At 35.2% G+C, this 23,791-nt stretch overlaps 1 protein-coding gene across 4 annotated transcripts in view; it reads left to right on the forward strand.

Annotated features, from left to right (window-relative positions):
- The window catches only part of SLC6A15 (solute carrier family 6 member 15), a 43,349-nt gene extending 20,829 nt beyond the window's left edge, over window positions 1–22,520 (forward strand). For all 4 annotated transcript variants that reach the window (XM_064590831.1, XM_064590830.1, XM_045867278.3 and 1 more), the window contains exons 3-12: window positions 3,238–3,395; window positions 3,754–3,880; window positions 5,174–5,355; window positions 6,758–6,868; window positions 10,215–10,456; window positions 10,560–10,752; window positions 13,074–13,266; window positions 16,185–16,344; window positions 19,909–20,071; window positions 21,160–22,520. In XM_064590831.1, the coding sequence (XP_064446901.1) occupies window positions 3,238–3,395; window positions 3,754–3,880; window positions 5,174–5,355; window positions 6,758–6,868; window positions 10,215–10,456; window positions 10,560–10,752; window positions 13,074–13,266; window positions 16,185–16,344; window positions 19,909–20,071; window positions 21,160–21,531 (1,901 nt within the window). In that variant the 3' untranslated portion in view covers window positions 21,532–22,520. The remainder of the gene's footprint in view (window positions 1–3,237; window positions 3,396–3,753; window positions 3,881–5,173; window positions 5,356–6,757; window positions 6,869–10,214; window positions 10,457–10,559; window positions 10,753–13,073; window positions 13,267–16,184; window positions 16,345–19,908; window positions 20,072–21,159) is intronic.
- Window positions 22,521–23,791: the final 1,271 nt, after the last annotated feature.

A 23,791-nucleotide genomic window follows, 5' to 3' on the forward strand; every position in this document is an offset into this window, starting at 1 on the left:
TAAGGTGTTCTGATGACAAAATACGTTAAAGACCTTGCTTAGTTAATTCAGCTAGGCACAAAACAACAGGTTTGGAAAAAGTTGCCTGGTTGACAAATCTGCATGAGAGGTAAGAATCGATATAGGAAGTCTGTGATACACCACAGCACTCCACCGGCTCTGTAAGCTCCTTAGCTAGTCGTTAACACCACATGTGAATTATTTATCGAATCAGCTATCAGCAGCTATGTACTACCCTGCTTTTTGTTTCTCATGAGCCATCCCATTTGCCAAGTCTAGCAGAAGGTGAATTCTGATTTTTAAGCCTTTCACCTTATGACACTATTAAGGAAGAAGGCTGTCTTGGGTGAAGTCAGGTTGCCTTCCATTTGATACCATTTTTTTTTTTTTCTTGGCAGCGAACTCAAAGGATTTCATATTTAGAAATTAGTTATTAGCAAAAATTGCTCCTCCTCATTTTCATATGGAAAAAGAGTCAAAGTGCTCTTCCTACTATCGTTTCCTCTCTTCTAATCACAAATACTAGACCGTGATGTTATAAAATGCCAGTGGACTTTATTGTTTCAAAATGGCTGTCAGGATACAAAAGGCTGTACGCAACGCATAGTATAGCATTGAACCTTCCAGGTATTTGAATCGTGTTTTCTGGGCTGTTTAGTCAAACAGCTTCTGACCACCTGAATCCCACTCATTTGTCATTTGAGGCACTTCATGAATAATAGAACTAAAAAGTGATAGACCCAACGTAAGTTGATTTGTCTGAAGATATTAAAGTACAATGGTTAAGCTTAATCAGTAGTGTATTATAGAAGCGATCAGCTCAGGTTTTGAAGTCAATTTGGCCTTGAAGCCTGGCTCTTTCCCACACTAGCCATGTGACCTTTTACAAGTTAACTTACTTCTTCTGGTTTAGTTCCCACAGCTGTAAAAAGTGATGATAATGGTACTTACCCTATTGTATTCTTGTAAGGAATAAATGAATAACTACATGTAACATGCTTAGAAATGTGCCTGGCAAATAGTAAATGCTCAGTTATATCTTAGTTATGATGTTTTTATTTAGTTTATTTATTTAGTTATGACTATTTTTAATATGGGGGCTAACAGTAATTTGAGTTAAAGAAAAAGCTAAGTATCTAATGGCATGCTATGCACACAAAACTGAGGAAAGATTCCCAATGAGTCCAGTTTTAATTCACTCTCTCTGTAGTCATTAACACATACATAAACTCATCCACATTCTAGGATTAGGTGCATGTGTTAAAATGCACTTTCAGTCCTTTGGGAAACATTTTCAGGTCATTAGCGCCTGAACATTCCTAATCATTTTAGAATTAGATATTTTATAATTCTGTTTTATGAGCTCATGTATCCATGCTTTACATCACATACCCATCTATAGAATCAACTCAAGTCCAAAAGGCTGCAAATCGGTCATAAGAAAGTAGAGATTAGGGGCGCCTGGGTGGCTCAGTCGGTTAAGCATCTGCCTTCGGCCCACATCGGGCTCCTGGCTCAGCGGGGAGCTTGCTTCTCCCTCTGCCCCTCCCCCTGCTTGTTCTCTGTCTCTCAAATAAATAAATAAAAATTTAAAAAAAGAAAGTAGAGATTTTCTATGGGCCACTATATTAGGGAAATTCTTGTATATGGTCATTATTTCACAGATATATAGAGATACTGAGAAAATTATTTAAAAAAATAATGTTTACTTCTTCAACAGACTACCAAAAAAATTTGGACAACTTCCAAAATCTACTCAATACCATTAAACACTTTTTTAAAATGGGAAGATACAATAATGGCCTCTAATTTGAAAAGGGCATTGACACCATCAATTGCATGACTGACTTGACAGTCTCTGGTGGGACAAAGCTCCAGATAAGAAATTTGAATGTAGGAAGTCTATTCTAGAGGTTACTTAATGAATAATTTGCATATGTATTCTTATGTAGAAATGAATACATTTCACATTTTAACTTTATCAGTTAATAGAACCTAATATTAACATTGTCAAACTATTTTAAAATAACTAGTTATATGTTTTGAGATTTGGCTATAATTTTCTTAAGTATGAAAACCTTACTACATGGATAATATATATTTGCACATATATTTTACAATAGGTGTTAAAAATATCTTAGTTTCTCAGTCAACCTCACTGCCCCTACACAGAATTTTGGAAAATGAAAAATTCTTTTTGGGGCACCTGGGTGTCTCAGTCGGTTAAGCTTCTGACTCTTGATTATGGCTCAGGTCATGATCTCAGGGTCGTGGAATTGAGCCACATGACAGGCTCTGCAGTAGGCATGGATTTTTTTTTTTTTTTGTAAAGATTTTATTTATTTATTTGAGAGAGAGAGACAGAGATAGCGAGAGAGAGCAGGAGTGGGGAGGAGAGGGAGAAGCAGGCTTCCTGCTGAGCAGAGAGCCTGATTTGGGGCTCGATTCTAAGACCCTGGGATTATGACCTGAGCCAAAGGCAGACGCTTAACCAACTGAGCCATCCACACTTCCCGTAGGCATGGATTCTGCTTAAGATTCTCTCTCCTTCTCCCTCTGTCCCTCCCCACCCCTCAGCCTGTGTACACATGCTCTCTCTAAAAAAATAAAAATAAAAAAATAAATAATAATAATAATAATAATAATTCCTGAAACATACTTTTTAAATGAAGTATATTTGGGGGAAAAAATGACATTTGTCTGAGGTAGTTCTTTTTTTTTTCTATTTTTTTTTTCTTTTTCAATCTAGGCAGCCATTTCTTCTCTCCTGTTTTTATTTAGGGGAAAAAAGTCAGCTTTAGTACTATAAAATCTCATTCATTCTAATTTATCTGATTTGGAATGCATGTAGAAGTGAGTTTGAATAAGATTTAATAAATTCATTAGCAGTGTGTGAATAAGAATTCCAGGAGTTTGTGAAACCTACTTGAGGAAATAATTTTAAAGAATCAATTTTTTATGGAAAATGAAATTGTTTTACCCTTTCAATAAAATGAAACTAAAATTTATATTCTCACTTTTTTCATAATTATTTTTTATCATAAACTCTTTGTAGCAGTCAAATTCAGGTTTCAAATACTAGAAAGTTTAAAATGATGAAATTGCATTTTCTTTAAAGTCTTTTATAATTATACTATATAGAAGTTCAAATATTGTCTTTTATGAGATAATTTAAAATTAGTGTATTCTCTACTGTGACTGTTGAAAATATAATCTTTTTTGTTCTTGTCTCTATAGGTGCATATCTTTTGCCATATTTAATACTGCTACTGGTAATAGGTATTCCCCTTTTTTTCCTGGAACTCTCTGTGGGTCAAAGAATTCGGCGAGGAAGCATTGGTGTATGGAATTACATAAGCCCTAAACTGGGTGGCATTGGATTTGCAAGTTGTGTAGTAAGTTTCCTGGTATGGTATATGCCATATAATTTTTACAGGGTTTGTAACTGTATAGTTTGCATTTAAATGAAACCTTTGAGTGTGTATTTCTATTCAACTCTGTAATCATGTTTTTAAAAAACACCATTGGAGTTTGCACTAATGCACTAACCAAACTGTAAATATTAATACAGTTCATCTTGATAATGCATGTTCTTAAGATCTAAGAGAGATATCTATTTAGAAAAGATAATGTGTTTCAAATAAAAATGAAATGAGGATTTTTAATATGTTAAATGGGGTTTTATGCATTTCATCTCGTTTCAAAGGAAGTGGCATGGGAGGTGTAATGTAATAGCATTGTTTTGTTTTGCAGGTGTGCTTTTTTGTGGCTCTCTACTACAATGTCATCATTGGCTGGAGTTTGTTTTATTTTTCTCAGTCTTTTCAGCAACCTCTCCCTTGGGATCAATGTCCTTTGGTGAAAAATGCTTCACACACTTGTAAGACATGTATCATGTAGTGTTTTTGTATGTAAAGATCATAAAGTTGCTAAGGGCATGAGATTTTGAGATTTTTTTCTTTTCTTAAAATAATGTGGAAAAATCTCTCAAACTTATCATTACAAACTTTCCTCACTTTTAGGATTGGTATACTTAGAACAAAGACCATTGGTACCATCTAATTTTACTAGCTCTTCCCAAGTTATTTTATCATGCTGCATGACATTGGGGTAAAATATTATAACCCTTCAGTTGTTAGCTTTGACAATTTTTTATTTTGTACAACTTTCTTGATGCCTTACATTTTGATTAAAATAAATAAAATATAACTTTTGGTTATAAAATAAGTAAGTCATGGAGATGCAAAGTACAGCATAAGGAAGATAGTCAATAATATTGTAATAATTGTATGGTGACAGATGGTAACTACACTTACTGTGGTGAGCATCATGTCATGTACAGAATTGTAGAATCACTATATTGTACACCTGAAATGAATATAACATTTTATGTCAACTATACTTCAGTAACCCAATTTTTTTAAAAAAAAGGTCATACAGGTAATCATACATAAAAAATAGGACAAAAATAATTTGGATCGAAATAATTGTTTTTATGTCTTTAGTTCCCTTGTTTCATAGTTTTCCCATCATTTATTTTTAAATCCTAGAATATAAATAAAGGACAATTCCATTCCCTATAGTAGTGAGGTCCAGTAAATCTAGAATGCAACTCACATATGTAGTCTAAAATTTACTAGTAGCCACGTTGAAAAAAGTAAGAAATAGGTGAAATATTTTTCCAAGATATTAACATTTCAACAAATAATATAAACATTGTTAATGTAATAATTTAAAATATTTTTCTTGCACTAAGTCTCTAGAATCTTCTTTGCATTTTGTATTTACAGCACATACCACTTTAGACCAGCTTCATTTCAAAAGTCACATATGACCAGCAGCTAGTATATTTGACAGCTTCGTCACAGGAAGTCAGTCAGATAATTCCGGGCGCGGAAGGGGCTATAAACCTGTTGTATTTTAATTACTTTGCTAAAAAGAGCTTACATATTCCTATGTCAGAAATGTGTAATAAAAAATATTAACAAGAATACATGTCTGTGGATTTTTCACAATTTTGCACAATTGAGTTTTCACTGTGAATTTAAATGCTTCTCTAGAATAATAGTACTTTTCTCTGAAACGTTAAGAACTGATTTGTAGGCTTACTGGGGAAACAAAATGCCATTACTCTTCCTAGTCTGAAACGATTGTAATATCTTTCTTTCTACAGTTGTAGAGCCAGAATGTGAAAAAAGTTCCGCCACCACCTATTACTGGTACAGAGAAGCCCTGAATATTTCCAGTTCCATTTCTGAAAGTGGGGGCTTAAACTGGAAGATGACCGTCTGCTTGCTGGCTGCCTGGGTTGTGGTTTGCTTGGCTATGATCAAAGGCATTCAATCTTCTGGAAAAGTTAGTATGCTAGAGCCCTTCCTGCTTCTGCTAATCACCACTCCTGCATATGATGCCCACCTCAGGCTCCGCTATAAACGTCTGTGGACAAACTACAAGTACCACGTCATTCTAGGTAGTTAAATAAAGATTGGTGAAAAGTGGTGCTTTAAAAAATGCGTTCAAATTAAAGAAAGAACCTACAGACATGTTTTATAGTGAAATCTGAAGTCACTTATAATCTTTCCTTATTTCATCAAAGAGATTTTTTGAAGTTTTGTGTCAGGACCTAAAAGACCTTTATTTTTTGCTCTTCATTCCGTTGGTCCTCATGTTTTAGTTCACTGAAGATGAAGTCGAGACAGAAATAACAGGAGAGCAAGTCCTACAAATCAGGAGATGGGTGCCTCAGGCTGAGAGTACAGCCCTGCTGAGTCCTGAAGCTGCAGAGCTGGGTCTGTGGTAGCTGGCAAGGGTCTGGGGGCAGAGCTCAGCTGGGGGAAGGGGGCAGGGTTGTCAGGGAGGCACTCTAATGTGAGGCTTTGCAGGTCAGAGAGAGGAATTCACATTTTATTGCAACTGTATTAAAAATCCCTGGAGTTCTTTAAGCAGGAATAAGATAACCTGAGTGGTAGCCTGAAAACTAGGAGAATATTACCAGTAGAGCAGGACTACTTCTGAATGTTTGACTTTAGCACCTAGATGGATGGTTGCTCTATTTGCTGAGACAGAGACAGGTGGGGACATCTCTGGGCAAAAGTCAGAAGTTCTTTTCTGGATCTGAAAATTTTAGGGACCTTTTAGGCTTCCACGTGCAAACGTCAAGGAAGCAGTAAATATCCAGTTAGGACAATTGCTTTTCTATGCTAAAACATTCACATAACTTTAAGCATGAACATTTGTGAAGCAGAAAGTTAAACCTTGACATTGTTAATTATTCAGAGTCTTAGGAGCCTTCACAGGGGCCCACTCTCTACTCCAGAAGCTTTACAGAATTATAATGGAATTTTGATTAATGAAAAAAAAAAGGACTCTTTTTTGCTGTTGCTGTTACCTAAAACAATAAAAGTATGAATTTGTTAGGGAGATAGTAGCCATTATTTCTCTTACATATTGCTTGTTTTGTGAACTATAAGAAATAAACACTTTCAAGTTACATCATACCAGTGGACTATTTTAAAGGAGTGTAAATAAGGGAGATTCCCTATTTCTCGTTATATCTCAAATAGGATCTTAAGTAAGTCACATTCCATTAAGACTAATAAGCCATTCTAATATGATGGCTATACAACGTATTAATAGTACTATTAATCATGCTATAAAAACAGAGACTGTCAAAGTATAGAATTAAACATGATCTTAACTATAGAAAGGAATATCGTTGTTAGTGTGTCTCACCTACATTTATTTTTTTTCTTTGTAGATCATGTACTTTAGTTCTCTTTTCCCGTATGTGGTACTTATATGCTTCCTAATCAGAGCACTCCTCTTAAATGGTTCAGTTGATGGCATCCGCCACATGTTTACCCCTAAGGTATGTACTGCATTTCTATTTAAGGCTCATGATCATAAAAGCATTAGGTTTATTGTTCAAATGTCCCCACAGCTAGATTTAAAGGATAATTGTTCTAACATATGTATGCTAGCCTTTTAAATTATAGCTGTTGTGTTAACCAGCCTAGAAAAACCAGGGCTTTTAAATATCCATAATTATATCCATCTATTTCCAATTTTAAATGTCCCATTTTAGTTCTAGAGTGAGACAATCCCTATGTGAACCTTAAAACTTCCTTTTATAGTAAATTAACTTCTAATTTTTTACACTGATAAATTTTAGGACTTTTCCATCTTTTTAAAAGATTTTATTTATTTATTTGAGAGAGAGAGAGAGAGCACGTGAGCAGGGGGAGGAGCAGAGGGAGAGGGACAAGATGACTTGTGCTGAGCATGGAGCCTACCATGAGGTTCAATCCCACAACCCTGAGATCATGACGTGAGCCAAAATCAAGAGTCGGACACCTAACCGACTGAGCCACCTAGGGGCCCCAGGACGTTTCCATCTTTCCTCTATTTCCTTCTCTATGTCAGTGGCTCTTAATCTTTTGTAATTGACCCCTTTGAAAAAATCTATAATAAGATCTTCTTACCAGAGAAACATAATGAACATATTAATTTGTTTAATGTCTCAGAAGGTTGACAGATCACCTAAAATCCATGAACCCAGGCTGAGAAGGCTTCTGTACTCTAAATCCTGTCTCAGAGAAAATCCATGTTCTTGTTTCGAGGTTTTGTGCCTCCTAGAATAATATTTATAGTGGTGAGTTTGGGAAGTTTTGTAACCTTTATAAATGCATATACATTTCAGGAAAGTTCTCATTAGGCTCCACAAAAGGCTCAGAACTGATGTTCTCTCATTCATCTTAGAGTTGAACTCAATGCTGGGCACCTTGAACCTGCTTAATCAATCCTTGTAAACTTGGGATAGTGATTTGGCAGGAAACAAAAACAAGTTTTGAAGGGTATATACATTTTAGTTATTCGCTGAAATGAAGTTAACACCTCATTATTAGTTTGCCAAAACTATTACAGGCAGACATGGAGTTAAAAAGATAAAGTTTCAAATTAATTCAGAAAGTGGAAGTTATCTGAAGGGTGAATGTGCAGTCAGCATCATGCTGTGGGATTTGGGCAGAAATTAGCTTTCCTGGAATTCTTTGTCACTCCAGCTGCCTTGATAGGATGTAAAAGAGGCTGTGTTCTTTGGGTATCACGTTTCAGCTTAGTATTCATTCTCTAGTAGCAAAAATGCTGCCATTGGTATCTGATTTTCTTGACTAATTCAAAAGTCCTGGTTAGCATTTAGAGTTGTTGGAACCCCTCAGTGAATAACTAGTTAAGATATTTGGCTTCAAATGGGCCATATTTACTAAGCAAAAATATTTATATTGTAATATCTAAAAAAAAAAGATTTCTGAGTTTAAAACAACCAACTTTGGTGTAAACTTCTGGAATATCACCTTATATAAGTTGGCAATTGCTTGTGACATAATTCTAAATATTTGAATTAAATAGCTATCTTAGAATTCAGCTACTTTGATATGACACTTTCACATGGCCCCGTATTTAAAACTATGGCATTACTGACATTTTCATCTGGGACTAGGAATCACTATTAAAATATAGTTAATTCTTTCTTAAGCCCACTTTTCATTGATTATAGATAAAATTCTGTTTTAGGTCACTGCAGGTGTGATAGTTAATATAATAACGATAAGTTCTCAGTTACTTTTTAGTTTACATTGTTTGTCCGAGGGAGAAAGTAAAGCACACAAACTATTCCCAAAACAGTGAATGGAGATATAGCTCCTGAACTGGAAGAAAGCGGAATAATGTCTTTAGTAAATGGGTGTTGCCTGCCATCTAGTGGGTAAAGTAGAGATAGATAGTTAAGTGTATTTGAGATCAATATTAATGATAGAGTGGTAATGTAGCAGCCATCAACAAACAGTATGAGTATTTCAGTTAAATCTTAATAAATTATAAATATAATCGTGATTATGTCTCAATTATAATCACTAAAATTAATAAATTGAACTAAAATTGAACAATAAATCCTAATAACTAATAACTGAAATAATTAAATCCTAGTAACTAAAATTGAACAATAAATCCTAATGTTTGAGAAAATGCGCATTTTGGAATCACTTCGGTTTATATTTCAGCTCTACCTCAGAACTGCCGTGTGACCTTGGGCAGGTTACTTAACCTTTTTAAGATTCAGACAATAGTAGCAACAAATTTCATGGATTGTTCTGAAGATTAATTGAGATAGTCCATGCAAAGTGCTTATCGGTGTTCCTACCAATGCAGTCCATATATGTCAACAATTATTGAGCACTTAGAGTGGTATATGCCTTGTTACTCCCATCTTCAGTTGAAGAAGCTGAAACTCAGGGAGGACAGCCACTTACTCTAGATTGCACTGCTTTTAGATTATTAAATGGCAGAATCGAGATCTAGAACTGTGGACCTCATCTTCTTACCCACATTTGACATTGCCCCCAATGAAGGCAGCCTCATTGCAATAGTAAAAAGAGATAAAATACCAATTTAAACACTTTTTTTACTCAAAAATCAAACCTGTTCATTGACATCTATGTCACATATGGCTAATATTAATTGTTCCATTTAAAAGGTTTGATTATATACAGTGATAATTGTCCAAGAAGTAAAGCAGAGTTACTTGAAATATATGTTCAGCACAGGTTCAGACCTTCAGAACTTTGGCTCTGAAAGGTTCTTAGAGATGATGCAGTTGCATTGCTTCAATTTTCAAAGAAAAGGCTTTCAGAAAACTATCGAAAGAAATGCATCATACATATGTGAATAAGCAAAGTACAAATAGTCAACTCTCCCAAACTTATAATCTGCTTATTATCTGCCTTGACTACTAGACTGTCCCCAGAAAACACAAAACTTAGGGTATTAGTTAAATAATTCAGTTTTATTAGTAATTAATTTATTTTGCTTTGGAAAGAAAACAAAGACTTAAAATAGGAAATGATTGAAGATAGTTAATTTCAAATAGTCCTGATTTGTCTTAAAGATAACTTAAAAATTCCTATATAAGTAGAAAATCTCCATGTGAGTAAAATCTCCATCTACACGATTGTCTCTAGTTTTTCTTTTTCATATTTCTGGTCTCACTACTAAGTGAAAACTTTGTTATTTCTACTAAGAACAGATTATTCTCCCAGTTGAAATAATCTTTGGGTGCATAAATATCATTATGATATATTTAAATAAGAGAACTAATTCCATGTAGATTATTCCGAAGTATTATGTTGCAGCTGACTTCTATTATGTTTAATTTTAAACAGCTTGAAATGATGCTGGAACCCAAGGTCTGGAGAGAAGCTGCTACTCAGGTGTTCTTTGCCTTAGGTCTGGGATTTGGTGGTGTCATCGCCTTTTCAAGCTACAACAAAAGAGACAACAACTGCCACTTTGATGCTGTCCTGGTGTCCTTCATTAATTTTTTTACATCTGTCCTGGCAACACTGGTGGTGTTTGCAGTTCTGGGCTTTAAAGCAAATGTCATAAATGAGAAATGCATAGCAGAGTATGGATATTAATTTCCTTTAGCTTTTGATGGCATAATTGTATAAAATGTATACCCCCCCAAACCCATAAAGCTGCATTCGTTGTGTTGTTCTATTTTTCAGAAATTCGAAAATGATCATAAAATTTTTGAAAATGGGCAACATTAGTCAGGATATTATTCCTCATCATATCAACCTTTCAGCTGTTACTGCTGAAGATTATCATTTAGTTTATGACATCATTCAAAAAGTGAAAGAAGAAGAATTTTCTGCTCTTCATCTCAATTCCTGTCAAACTGAGGATGAGCTAAATAAAGTGAGTAAGCTATGTCTAAGCAACACAGTAATTATCACTCAGGTAAAAATACACATTATCCAGAAGACTTCTTTTAGGAAAATGAGCTTTAAAATGACAGTGGAAGATTATGCTATTTCAAAATTCACATTTTTTATTTCAGAGAACATACTTTTTTTTTTAAGTTTTTATTTTTATTTTTTATTATGTTATGTTAATCACCATACATTACATCATTAGTTTTTGATGTAGTGTTCCATGATTCATTGTTTGCATATAACACCCAGTGCTCCATTCAGTACATGCCCTCTTTAATACCCATCAATAGGCTAACCCATCCCCCCATCCCCCTCCCCTCTAGAACCCTCAGTTTGTTTCTCAGAGCCCATAGTCTCTCATGGTGCGTCCTCCCCTCGATTTCCCCCCCTTCATTTTTCCCTTCCTGCTATCTTCTTCTTCTTCTTTTTTTTTTTAACATATAATGTATTATTTGTTTCAGAGATACAGGTCTGCAATTCAACAGTCTTACACAATTCACAGTGCTCACCATAGCACATACCTTTCCCAATATCTATCACCCAGCCACTCCATCCCTCCCACCCCCCACCACTCCAGCAACCCTCAGTTTGTTCCTGAGATTAAGAATTCCTCATATCGGTGAGATCATATGATACATGTCTTTCTCTGATTGACTTATTTCGCTCAGCATAAAAACCTCCAGTTCCATCCACATCGTTGCAAATGGCAAGATGTCATTCCTTTTGATGGCTGCATAATATTCCATTGTATATATATGCCACCTCTCCTTTATCCATTCATCTGTTGATGGACATCTTGGCTCTTTCCATAGTTTGGCTATTGTGGACATTGATGCTATAAACATTGGGGTGCACGTACCCCTTCGGATCACTACATTTGTATCTTTGGGTAAATACCCAGTAGTGCAGTTGCTGGGTTGTAGGATAGCTTTATTTTCAACTTTTTGAGGAACCTCCATACTGTTTTCCAGAGTGGCTGCACCAGCTTGCATTCCCACCGACAGTGTAGGAGGGTTCCCCTTTCTCCGCATCCCCACCAACATCTGTCGTTTCCTGACTTGTTAATTTTAACCATTCTGACTGGTGTGAGGTGGTATGTCATTGAGGTTTTGATTTGGATTTCCCTGATGCCGAGAGATGTTGAGCACTTTTTCATGTGTCTGTTGGCCATTTGGATGTCTTCTTTGGAAAAATGTCTGTTCATGTCTTCTGCCCATTTCTTGATTGGATCATTTGTTCTTTGAGTGTTGAGTTTGATAAGTTCTTTATAGATTTTGGATACTAGCCCTTTATCTGATATGTCATTTGCAAATATCTTCTCCCATTCTTTCGGTTGTCAACTTCTTCCTAGAAACATCGCCAAAGGCAAGGGAAGCAAGGGCAAAAATGAACTATTGGGGCTTCATCAAGATAAAAAGCTTTTGCACAGCAAAAAAACAGTCAACAAAACCTAAAGTTTTTATTTTAATTCCAGTTAGTTAACATGTGGAATTTAAGGAACAAAACAAACAAGCAAAGGGAAAAAAATAAGAGAGAGAACGCAAAAAAAACATATTTTCTTAAATTACAAAGATTTGCTTTACTTTAAAAAGCAATCTCACTGATTAAGCCACAAAAATTTAAAATATGAATATAAATCAATTTTCATCAAAGAAAATGAAATTAGTCTGATACTTTTCCTGATATAATCTTTAACACAAAATTTAAGTTATGACTATCATTAATGTATTGCATGGTTGTTTGGACACATAATTGATATTTAGCCATTTTAATATTTTTGTTTAACAAGTTCATGACTAACTTCTTTAGCTACTGTCATTTATTTTAATAAACATGAAACGGGTGAATATTAATATGCATCATTGTATTGGTTGTTGCCCTTTCCCCTGTATTGCCAAAAAGGAAAATATAATGGAGAAATCGACCATTGATCCCTTGCAGTAAGACAGCTAACACTATACATGAGACTAAACATAAAGCATCATGTGCAAGAAATTATGGATGGAGCCATCATTTATATAAAAATCTTGAGTTCTGTAAAGAAAGATTTAATTATTAAATCACCTTTTAAAGTTTTTGTTTTTGCTTTTTCCTTTTTTAATTCTGGCCTGTTGTTTTTATCAAATAACACAATCAACTTTTGTTTAGAGGCACAGTTTCTTAGGAGACAGCATGATATCAGCCTATCTATTTCCAGTAACTCCCAAGCATTATGCAGAGTTTTCCCTCCCCTATGTAACTGGTATATATAGCCATCCCTTAATATTGCTCAGTACTAATGTTGCTATTTTATATAATTTACAGGCTGTTCAGGGGACTGGTTTAGCTTTCATTGCCTTTACAGAAGCAATGACACATTTCCCTGCATCCCCCTTCTGGTCAGTGATGTTCTTCCTCATGCTGGTAAATCTAGGGCTTGGCAGCATGTTTGGAACCATTGAAGGGATCATCACACCTATTGTGGACACTTTCAAAGTGAGGAAAGAAATTCTTACTGGTGAGTTTTTAGGTATTTGACTTTTCATTGAACTGATACAGGCCATTTTACTCTTGGTGAGAGGTCAGAAATGGAAATGGAAAGTGTTTTATTAATGCCCATTTATTAATATGTATTACTATTATTTGTTATTTTATTTATATGTTATATAATATGCAAATGATAGATTCTAGATTCAATGGAGATTATATTAATTATTTGTTGATTACTTATTATATTATTTTTTATTAATAGTAATGTCACTATTATGAATTTATTCATGAACCTATCATGAATAGAATGAAGTCATAGAATGTTCATGTATAATTTTGTAAATAAGACAATTATTTTTAAAAGTTCAGATCCAATATTCCTTTTCCAAAAAGTGCATCATTGAAATTGATTAAACCTAAATTCAGTTCTCATATAAATAGCCCCTGTAGCCTACTAGTAGTTAATATATCCAAGTAAGAAAGAAAATAAAATAATTTATCAATATTGACTGTTATTATTAAGTCCAATGTACAAGCAATTATTAAAACCAGTTTTGGGGGTGCCTGGGTGGCTCAGTTGGTTGGGCGACTGCCTTTGGCTCAGGTCATGATCCCAGGGTCTTGGGATTGAGCCCCACATTGGGGTCCCTGCTCTGCAGGGGAGCCTCCTTCTCCCTCTCCCTCTCCTTCTGCCTGCCGCTTCCCCTGCTTGTGCTCCCTCTCTGTGTCAGATAAATAAAATCTTAAAAAAGAAATAGAGTACCAGTTTTGTACTGCACCATCCTTGCACTTGAAGGATATAAAGGATATAAGAGAAATTATAAAAGAGATAGAGATATAGGAGAGCCTTGTCTCCAAAAATAATAGAACTGATAACACCAAGTCTGGTACATAAGACTTACACCATGTAATATACTGATAGATGGCATAGTAGTGATTTAACATGTTACAAGAATTAAGAAGCTGCGAGGGTCATCTAAATATATGATGGAACTATCAGTGACAGGGATGGCAGTTGAATTGGAAAGGGGAAGGGTCTTGTAGGGGTCAGAGGATAGCTTTAGTAATAGCTTTAGTTTAACATATATAAACAGAGATAAAGGGAACAGTTAAGGAAGCCAGCCAGACCAGAGTGCAGGAACAGTGTTGGTAAGTGATGCGAAAACAAATTAGAAAATATATGTCTATACCTATATATATATATATATATATATATATATATAGTATTGAATGCTGGGCAGTAATATACAAGCTCATCGAAGTTCTGTTTTTGGCTCTGAAAGATTTAGTAATAACTGCTGTATAAATAACTTTCAAATATGTATTTTATCAGTTAGTGCTCTGCTAAGTTTGTGTATGTACGTGTAAAACAATTTTAGCAGTTTATTAAATGCTTATGTCTTAACTCAGCTATAAATGAGAAACTTCCTTATCTTCTCCCAAATGAGGCAGTCTCTACTTCTGAAGTTTCTATTTAATTCAAGGCTACCTGTATCCTGCCTGATGTGCATACTAAATAACATCTTGGCCACTTTCCTCATCTTTGCCCCATATCTAAACCCCCCTGTAGTAAGAGGCTTGCAAAATTAAGGGAAAAGCAACAGTATAGAGGGAAAGAACACACGAGGTAGTATTTGGTGAACCCCACTGGGAGAACCTGTTTGGTCAGAGCAAAGGGGAATGTCTTCTCTTTTCCCATTACCTGTCTTTTGGGATCATACCTATACTTAAAGTCATATTTCACCTCAATGAAACGTTGTGCTTTTGTCTTGTCTGATAGTACAGTAGGACTGAGATAAGTAAATTACTTACAGTCTTTACTCTCAAATCTCCAGCAAAGCTCTTACTATCTGTGCCACCTAGAATATGCTTTCTTCATACTCACCATGTACTACAGTGTAAGTAGGTGAGAGTGAAAGTGACACAGGCCGTGGTTCGAGCCCTGCTACTTCCATCTTGAGACTTTGAGTACAGGATGGTGGGACAAGCATTTAAATATTTCAGTAGGGGCGCCTGGGTGGCTCAGTCGTCAAGCGTCTGCCTTTGGCTCAGGTCATGATCCCGGGGTCCTGGGATCGAGCCCCGCATAGGGCTCCCTGCTCGGCGGGAAGCCTGCTTCTCCCTCTCCCACTCCCCCTGCTGTGTCCCCTCTCTCACTGTGTACTCTCTCTGTCAAATAAATAAATAAAATCTTAAAAAAAGAAAATTTCAGTATGTGATAGACTCCAAGTAAATGTTACTTTTCCATCTCTACATTATATGTTTATATATAATATTCATTTATGTATGATGTAACTCATACAACTAGCATTGTCCTTGAGAAATGGAGGTGATGACTTCACTTAACCCATACTTAGGGAGATTATCAGGGAACCCCCATGTGATTTAACTCAAGGATGTCTGTTTTCTCCCCTCCCAAACTGCCAGTACCTGCTCTACTACTTTTTTTTTCTTAAGATTTTATTTTTTTTATTTAAGAGAGATAGAGCATGAGTTGGGTGGGGGAGGAGGCAGAGGGAAAGGGAGAAGCAGACTTCCTGCTGTCTGCTCTACTACTTTTACTCGCCTCTGCTCAAAGGTGGTTGAGAAATAGAACGCAGTCATCTTTTATTTTTGACAGCTTCTCTACTAAAGTGTGTGAGAGAATAGAGTCTAGCATAAATATGAGAATATTATATGGATCCCAGGAATCTCTCTAAGCTTTTATATTAATTGTAGCTGGTCAAAAGTTACTGTCTTACAATGGATTCATATTAAATCTGGGGCTAAATCCAGGCAACTCCCAATGTATTATATTCCATAGTATCAGGAAAGGTGTTGCCTATTTTTATCATTGAAAAGTTATAAAAGTGAAGACAACGTTGTTTGAATATAATAACTCATAATTAAATGTAAAAGACTGGACTGAATAAAAGCTTAATTTTTTCATCTATTTCTTTTGTACAGTTATCTGTTGTCTTCTGGCATTTTGTATCGGCCTGATATTTGTGCAACGCTCTGGAAATTACTTCGTTACAATGTTTGATGATTATTCTGCTACACTCCCTCTGCTAATTGTAGTCATTTTGGAGAATATTGCTGTAGCCTTTGTTTATGGCATAGATAAGTAAGTATATTTGCTTTTATGCATTCATTTTTCATCTCTGTATTGGAAAGGCCAATTGTCAATATCTTTTTCATTTAGAAGAGGAGGGAAATGACTAGAGGGAAAAATTCTTTGCAACAAAATCAAATCTTTTTCAGGCTCTTCTTGGTTCAATCCTTTTAATAAAGTCTATTCTTCTATTAGGTGATTAGATAGAATTGTGCGGATGGTAATATAATCTGGGATTCTGGAGCTTTGATTTAACTCTAGTTATGAAATAGTATCTTCCAGGATCTAGTGAGTAATGGCTATGCTCCAAGAACCTTGTTAAGTTGTTTTAAGTTATTATAATTGTCCACATTTCACATTTCTCAGGCTTATGAGACACCATGTGACTTGCTCATCACCTGGACAGAGGCACACCTGGGATTCATAGCTGTCTCTGCTTAACTTTAAAGCCTGTCTTCCTAATTACTTTGCTAATCTGTTTTATGGGAGGAGTTTTATTTTATTATGATACATAACGTCCTATGTAGCAGGTCAGTTTTGGGAAGTGATCTATCCTGCTTGGAGGCATATGTGGCATTTGCTATGCACAAACTTCATATTTACGTGGAGTCATTACTTGAATAACTAGATGCCTAAACCTCTAAATTATATACCTGCTTGATGTGAAAAGTATATATACTTGGCATGAAATGAGGCATTAGAGTAATCTCAGAAGAAAAAGGTTACTGGAGGTTTTGTACAATATATTTTTTTTAAAGTTGTTGTCTTTAGTTAACATATATGGACTAAGGCAGTAAGATCGGCAAGCTTATTAGAGGTCTACGTAAAGGAGCAAGGAGTGTGTTGCATGAAGACCAGAGTCCTCTTAAACAACATAGAGAATGTTACTGGTATTGAATGAGCTTCGTGACAAAGCTTGGAGAATGTTTTTATTAGTGTCAAAAGCTCCAGGCAAGGAAGGGGAGGGAGACTTACTTTTAATAATCATGTACTATATGGCAATAGAAGTAATAGCTATCTGACATGCATTAAATCTGAATCCTCATAAAAAGACCCTGTGGTAACTAATATCATCCATATTATAGATGGAAAATTAGCCTTACTCGTGCAGGAGAACAAGAATGTTGGTTACAAGCCAGGACTGTAATTTAGAAGGCAGTTTCAACATTAGGTATCCCTATACTCTACCAAGATACCCCTAACTTGCACTGTGTTGGAATTTGATATTATCATTGGACTGATCTGTGGATCAATAAGATCATAATTTAGATTTCCATTTAAACAGTTTGTCATTTACAATAGGCATAGTACAAAATATCTCTTCTTAGTAGTTAGTGTCCCTAAATAATAATAGTTAACAACAGCAAGAGTAGTGATACTACTACTAATAGTAGTTATTAAACCGGTATCTATTAAAGTCCTTCTATATGTGCACCTACTAAATTCCTACTGTATGCAAGGTAGTGTGCTCTGCATACATTGCCTATGAGCCTAACAATAACCTTCTAAGATAGAAGGTTTTTTGAAAATGCCCAAAAAATGCTCTTCCATCTTTTGGTATATATGTTAGTGTCTAAAAATGCAAGAAAATTCACTTCACTTGAATGTGGCCAAATCTTAGGAAAAATATTTTTTAAAAAAGAGGAAGGGAACAGAATAAATCCCTGCAGACAACAAAAGAACATAAGCAAAATAGATGAAAAACTAACCATATTTCAAAAATGAGTTGAAATATATTTTTCTAAAAGAAAAAGAATAGCATACATCAGTTGTTTAAAAATCAAGAAATATGATAATTAAAGAAAAGGAAGATTTGAAAACAGGTGATAGAACTCAGGAAATAATTGTGAATATTAATATTCAGATGATGATCAAATTACAAAGAACACAAAAACAATAAGCACAATGACTAGTTCCACAAGAATCAGAAACTAGAAAGGAGGAATACTTTTCTTTAAATCAAGAAGAAATACAAGGGGCGCCTGGGTGGTTCAGTTGATTAAGCATCTGAATTGGCTCAAGTCATGATTCCAGGGTCCTGGGATCGAGTCCCACTTTGGGCTCCCTGCTCAGGGCGGGGACTCTGCTTCTCCCTTTCCCTCCTGCTTGCACGCGCTCTCTCTCTCTCGCTCGCTACCTCTCTATCTTTCAAATAAACAAATAAAATCTTAAAAAAAAAGAAGAAGAAGAAGAAGAAGAAGAAGAAGAAATAGCAAAGGAGCTAAGAAAAGGAATAGGAACAGGGAGTTAAACAAAGAGGATTCCACATGTGTACAGTGAAGTCCTCTAAAAGCAGTGGCTGGAACAATATTAAATGCTGTAATTGAAGAAACTTGTCTAAAATAAGTGACAACCTGAATGTTGAAAGGGCACATGATACACTTGGAAAAATAGACATAAGGCAACACCAGGACATAGTCTAAGCTCTTACTTCAAGACAAAAAAATAAAGAAAATAAAGAAAATAAAAAGGGCCATCCAGGCAAAAACAGTAACAAACAAAACAATCAAAATTATTTATGAGAGAAAAATCTGATAGTCAACAAATTTTTTGTAACAATATTATGTAGTTAGAATATTTACAATTCTCAAGGAAAGAAAACATAAGCCACAGATGTTTAAACCAGCAACACTCACATTCAAGTATAGTGACCACAGACAGACAATTATGAGCATACAAGAAATTAGGGAATATAATTACTATGATCTCTCTTTAAAGTCTCTACTAGAGAACTGCCTTTACACAGCCAAAAAATCTACTGGAACACTGGTGGGTGGGCGATGATTATCTCTAGATAAATAATAAGAGATATATAGACCACTATGTAATGACTATGCCTTGACAGTGTTGACATCATATACCTAAAAGTGTGAACTTTATTTCATGTAAATAATACCATGATAAACTTCTTAAAACAACAACATAAGCCTAAGGGTTACTAAGTCTAAGTACTAATTTACAGGAAATAGGAGGATCAGATGCACTTGTGAAGCAACACTGTGTGGATGTAATCAGCAAAATCCAGACTGTGAGATTACCATGGTATAGAGTGTCCAGCTGATTGAAAAAAAAAATTGGAAGAAACAAAAAAGAGATGTAGGAGGAATGTAAGAGATGAAAAAGGGGTTTGAGAAACACATCAGCCGGTTGCAATGTGTGGACCTTCTTTCAATTCCAACAAATAGACTATGAAAAGAAGTGAAAGTTTAGATTATATAAACACTGATTAGATATTGGATGATATTAATTAATTATTGCTAAATAAAAAAAGAGACAAGGAATTTTGAATGTATTGCAAATATTGTGTTTATAGAGTAGAAAGTCATCAGTGGGAAACTTTTCAGTAATTGGTTTGAGTGCTTTTCACTAAACAAAAATCACAATACTTAACTGTTTACACTTTACCTTATGAATGTTCTTAACTTATAAGTCATCTCCCAATATGATTTTTTGATTCAGTATAAAATCTCATAGGGTATCATAGCTAAGCCCTTGTCAAACTGTTGATATAATGCACATTTTTAAGGTATAGAAATATTAACTCAAGGCATAATTAAATGCTTTCTTTTTATTTAGATTTATGGAAGACCTGAAAGATATGCTGGGGTTTGCTCCCAACAGATATTACTACTATATGTGGAAATATATTTCTCCTCTGATGCTATTATCACTGCTAATAGCTAGTGTTGTGAATATGGGATTAAGTCCTCCTGGCTATAATGCATGGATTGAAGATAAGGTAAAATACAAAATAAGGAAGTTAGATGAAAAAATATATGTAAAATATTATTTTAGGGGTTTTAGTCTTTTGCTTTCTTCACAGTATATTTTGCTGTTTTATGAATGGTTTTGTTTTTATGCAAGGATCTTGAGGTTTATATTTTGTTTGGCCCCAAACATGTATGATTTTGTTACAGATTGTAGATTTTTTTTAATCCATGAGAAATACGGACTTGGTCCTCACTAAAGTAGCTGTGTTTATGTCACCATAGATGAACCAATAATTATGGGGCCTTTGACTCTAGAAAACATACTGTCCAAACCACCAGGAATATTTTTCTTATATAAATTTATTAAATCATATCCCAGATACTGCATAATAAGAAAATATGCATTAGCCATGAAGATATAATTGAAATAAATATTGAAGGAAAGTTTTGTTGTAAGTGTTTTATGTTAGCAATGATGATTTCAATTTCTGTTTTCAAGGTGCATTAGCCACATCATAATAAAGATACATATTAACTGTTATAAAGTCAGAATGCTTATTTTTCAGAGATACCTCTGACCTTGAACTATTCTATGGTCAGTAACGCTATATAACAACTAAATTCATGACTGGGGCATTAACAAGTCTGTTCACCCTTACTAAAACCCTTGGGGCCAGATATGTTTCAAGATTTAGATTTTCAGATTTTAGAAGGACAGTGTGGCACATGTAATTTAATGACTGAGAGCAATGCTGATTTATTATTTCTCAGGGTTCTGCAGGTGAACTGGGTCATTCTCTAGGTTTTACCTGAATGAACTCATACAGTTGATTGAACTTGGAGCACCGGTCTGTCTCTCTGTAATCTTTCATTCTTGGCTTCTTGCCGGCATGATGGACTCAGGGCAGCATCCTAAGAAACAGAGGCAGAACTTGCAAGGCCTGTAAAGCCTCGCCTTTAGAGCCGATTGATGTCACTTCCACAACATTCTGTTGGTCAAAGCATGTCACAAGACTCTTTGCCTACAGACCTGAGACAAATATATATTTTTTTTTCATGTACTTACAGAGCAAGATTATCGATAATGATTTTTTTTTTTTTTTTTTGGCTTTCACAGGCATCTGAAGAATTTCTGAGCTATCCAACATGGGGACTGGTTGTCTGTATCTTGCTGATGGTCCTGGCAATACTCCCTGTCCCAGCTGTCTTTATCATTCGTCACTGCAACCTAATAGACAATAGTTCTGGTAATTTAGCATCTGTGACCTATAAGAGAGGAAGGGTCCTGAAAGAGCCTGTAAACTTAGAGGGCGATGATGCAAGCCTCATTCATGGAAAGATATCCAGCGAGATGTCATCTCCAAATTTTGGTAAAAATATTTATCGGAAACAGAGTGGATCACCAACTCTGGATACTGCTCCCAATGGACGATATGGAATAGGGTATTTGATGGCCGATATGCCGGACATGCCAGAGTCTGACTTGTAGCTGGGAGGAAAATATCAGCAGGTTCTATTTGGTTCATTTTTATCAATGAACATTGGCTCTACTAAGAGAAGCACTAGGCTTCACTTATCAGAGGGTGATCTCAGGTGTTCCTTGGCTGTGATCTTTAATCCTAAGTATATGTAAATTCAACTAGAGCATTCCTTTGGATTCTTTGGTTTACATTTGCGCAGAAAGAGTTACAGACAAGAGCTTATAGTGACTGAGGTCCAGGTTTGTCAGAATTTTTAAAAATACTTTTGGGTGTTTTTTCAAGCATTTCTATCTCAAAGGAAAAAGAAAAACAGGTGTTATTACCTCAGTTTCTAATAATTTCTGGTTTAATAGTATTGGCAATTCAAAACTGGTATAGACTTCAAAATTTGCAAGTTTGCCTTCCGGGTAACTCCCAGTATTGCAATGAGCAGTTGTGTAAGTCGGTGCCTCTAAGCACACTTCCATGAATATGTTGTGTAGATAGGCTGTACTTATTTTGGTAGCATTGATACCTTCTTAGGCGATTCACTGAAGAAAACTGCAAAATATTTTCTTATGTAATAGCTGTAGAGAGCAATAGTATCAAAGAATAATGCTGGATGACAGTTTCGATTCGGAGGTGACTGGGGATCATGTGCGTGATGGTTGTATATTTTGTGCAAAATATATGTGTGAAAATGATCTAAGAATGGGTCACTCAGCACTCTCAAGAATTATGCAGATTCTGCATTTTCCTACGCCGTGTGCCTAAAAACCTACTTGATATTTATTGTGGTTTCAAGATTACTCATAGTATATTTATATATACTTGCGATGTATATAGATGTATATTAGCACTCTTAAGTACTGATTTGAAAACTTGAAGCAAGATGGCATTTTATTTCATATCTTTCTGTTTTGCTTCTGTTTTATGCAAATATGAATCCTTTTCTTAGTGATTGTTAAGACTGTATGGCATTACATTTTAAGCTACAAATAAATGAAGTTAAAAATGATGTTTGTTTTCCACACTGATTTTTCCTATATCACCTGAATTGGATTATCTTGCATTTCAGTCAGCACACAGGCATTTCTCGTAATAATTAATCATTACATTCCAAGGGGGATTAATAGATTGATTATAATAGAGTTACCACCACTTCAGAGACAAAGGAAAAGTAGAGTCCTAGGGTTAAATGGTATTCTGACGTAGTCTCACAATTCTTGAAAAAGTAGTCTCCGAGGAGATCATGTGTGCAGTTGACTGCTTGCAGCATCAGCATGGTCTCTGAAATGTAAATTATGATTATTTTTTTATGAAACTGTTGTATCTGTGAAAGTGGGTGAAGCAGAACCCCACTGAGTGCCATCTCACTAAAAGGCTTTTATTTATAACCACCCTACCGCTATATTAGTCACATTTAAAAAATCACAATGAATACAGCAGCAAAATAGGGGAGGTATTACACACACCATATCCATTAATGAATTTTTGGCCAAACATGTTTGGTCCTCTAGAGATATATGTTAACAGACTGCATCACAGCATTTAAAATATAATTCCACTGGTGACTAAGACTTTTGGTTTTGTTTTCACATACTTGTTAATATTGTATTTTGTATCACTTTAAAATTAAAAAAATATTCATTGATAGGAAATGTATGTACATTTTACAGAACTCAAAAATTGTAACAGTTCAGTGTAGAGTGGATTTCCCTCCCAGCATTTCTCCTAGTCACCCAATCCCATCCTTAAAGGCAACCGCCATTACCAGTTTCTTATGCATCCTTTTGGCGATGTGTATATGCATCACACAAATAACAGCATTCTGTGTTCTGTCTTCTGGATCTTATTTCTGTGAATAATTTATCCTGGACATTGTTTCATGTTAAAGCACACAGATCTGCCTCATTATTTCAGATGTTGAAGGAATAAATTTTACTTTTGTGTTGAAGCAATATTTTTATAAGCTTCCCCAATTTTAAAAGGTTTGTAGCAAATACTTATTTACCTGCTGGCCTTTACTTTATCACGACTATAGACTGTCAAGCAACACTATCTCTCTTCGCTCCCTCTCGCCATGGGCTCTTAAATCTACAGATGGGCTACTTGCCTTCCACTGGTGAATAGATCTCCGTTTTGTTTACACAGTGATGTGAAGAATGCAGGAATCCTGTACGATGGAAGAGAAGCCAAATTGTTTCTAATGCCCTCACGTGGCAGATGAGACAACTAGACAGTGAAAAGAACAGGTCTTCTCTCCTTTCTGCTTCTTTTATTCAGTCA

Source organism: Mirounga angustirostris, unplaced genomic scaffold (assembly GCF_029215605.1).
Source record: "Mirounga angustirostris isolate CCGP_5_RB_7025 unplaced genomic scaffold, mMirAng1.0.hap1 SCAF_5, whole genome shotgun sequence".
In the NCBI taxonomy this organism is placed as follows: Eukaryota; Metazoa; Chordata; class Mammalia; order Carnivora; family Phocidae; genus Mirounga; species Mirounga angustirostris.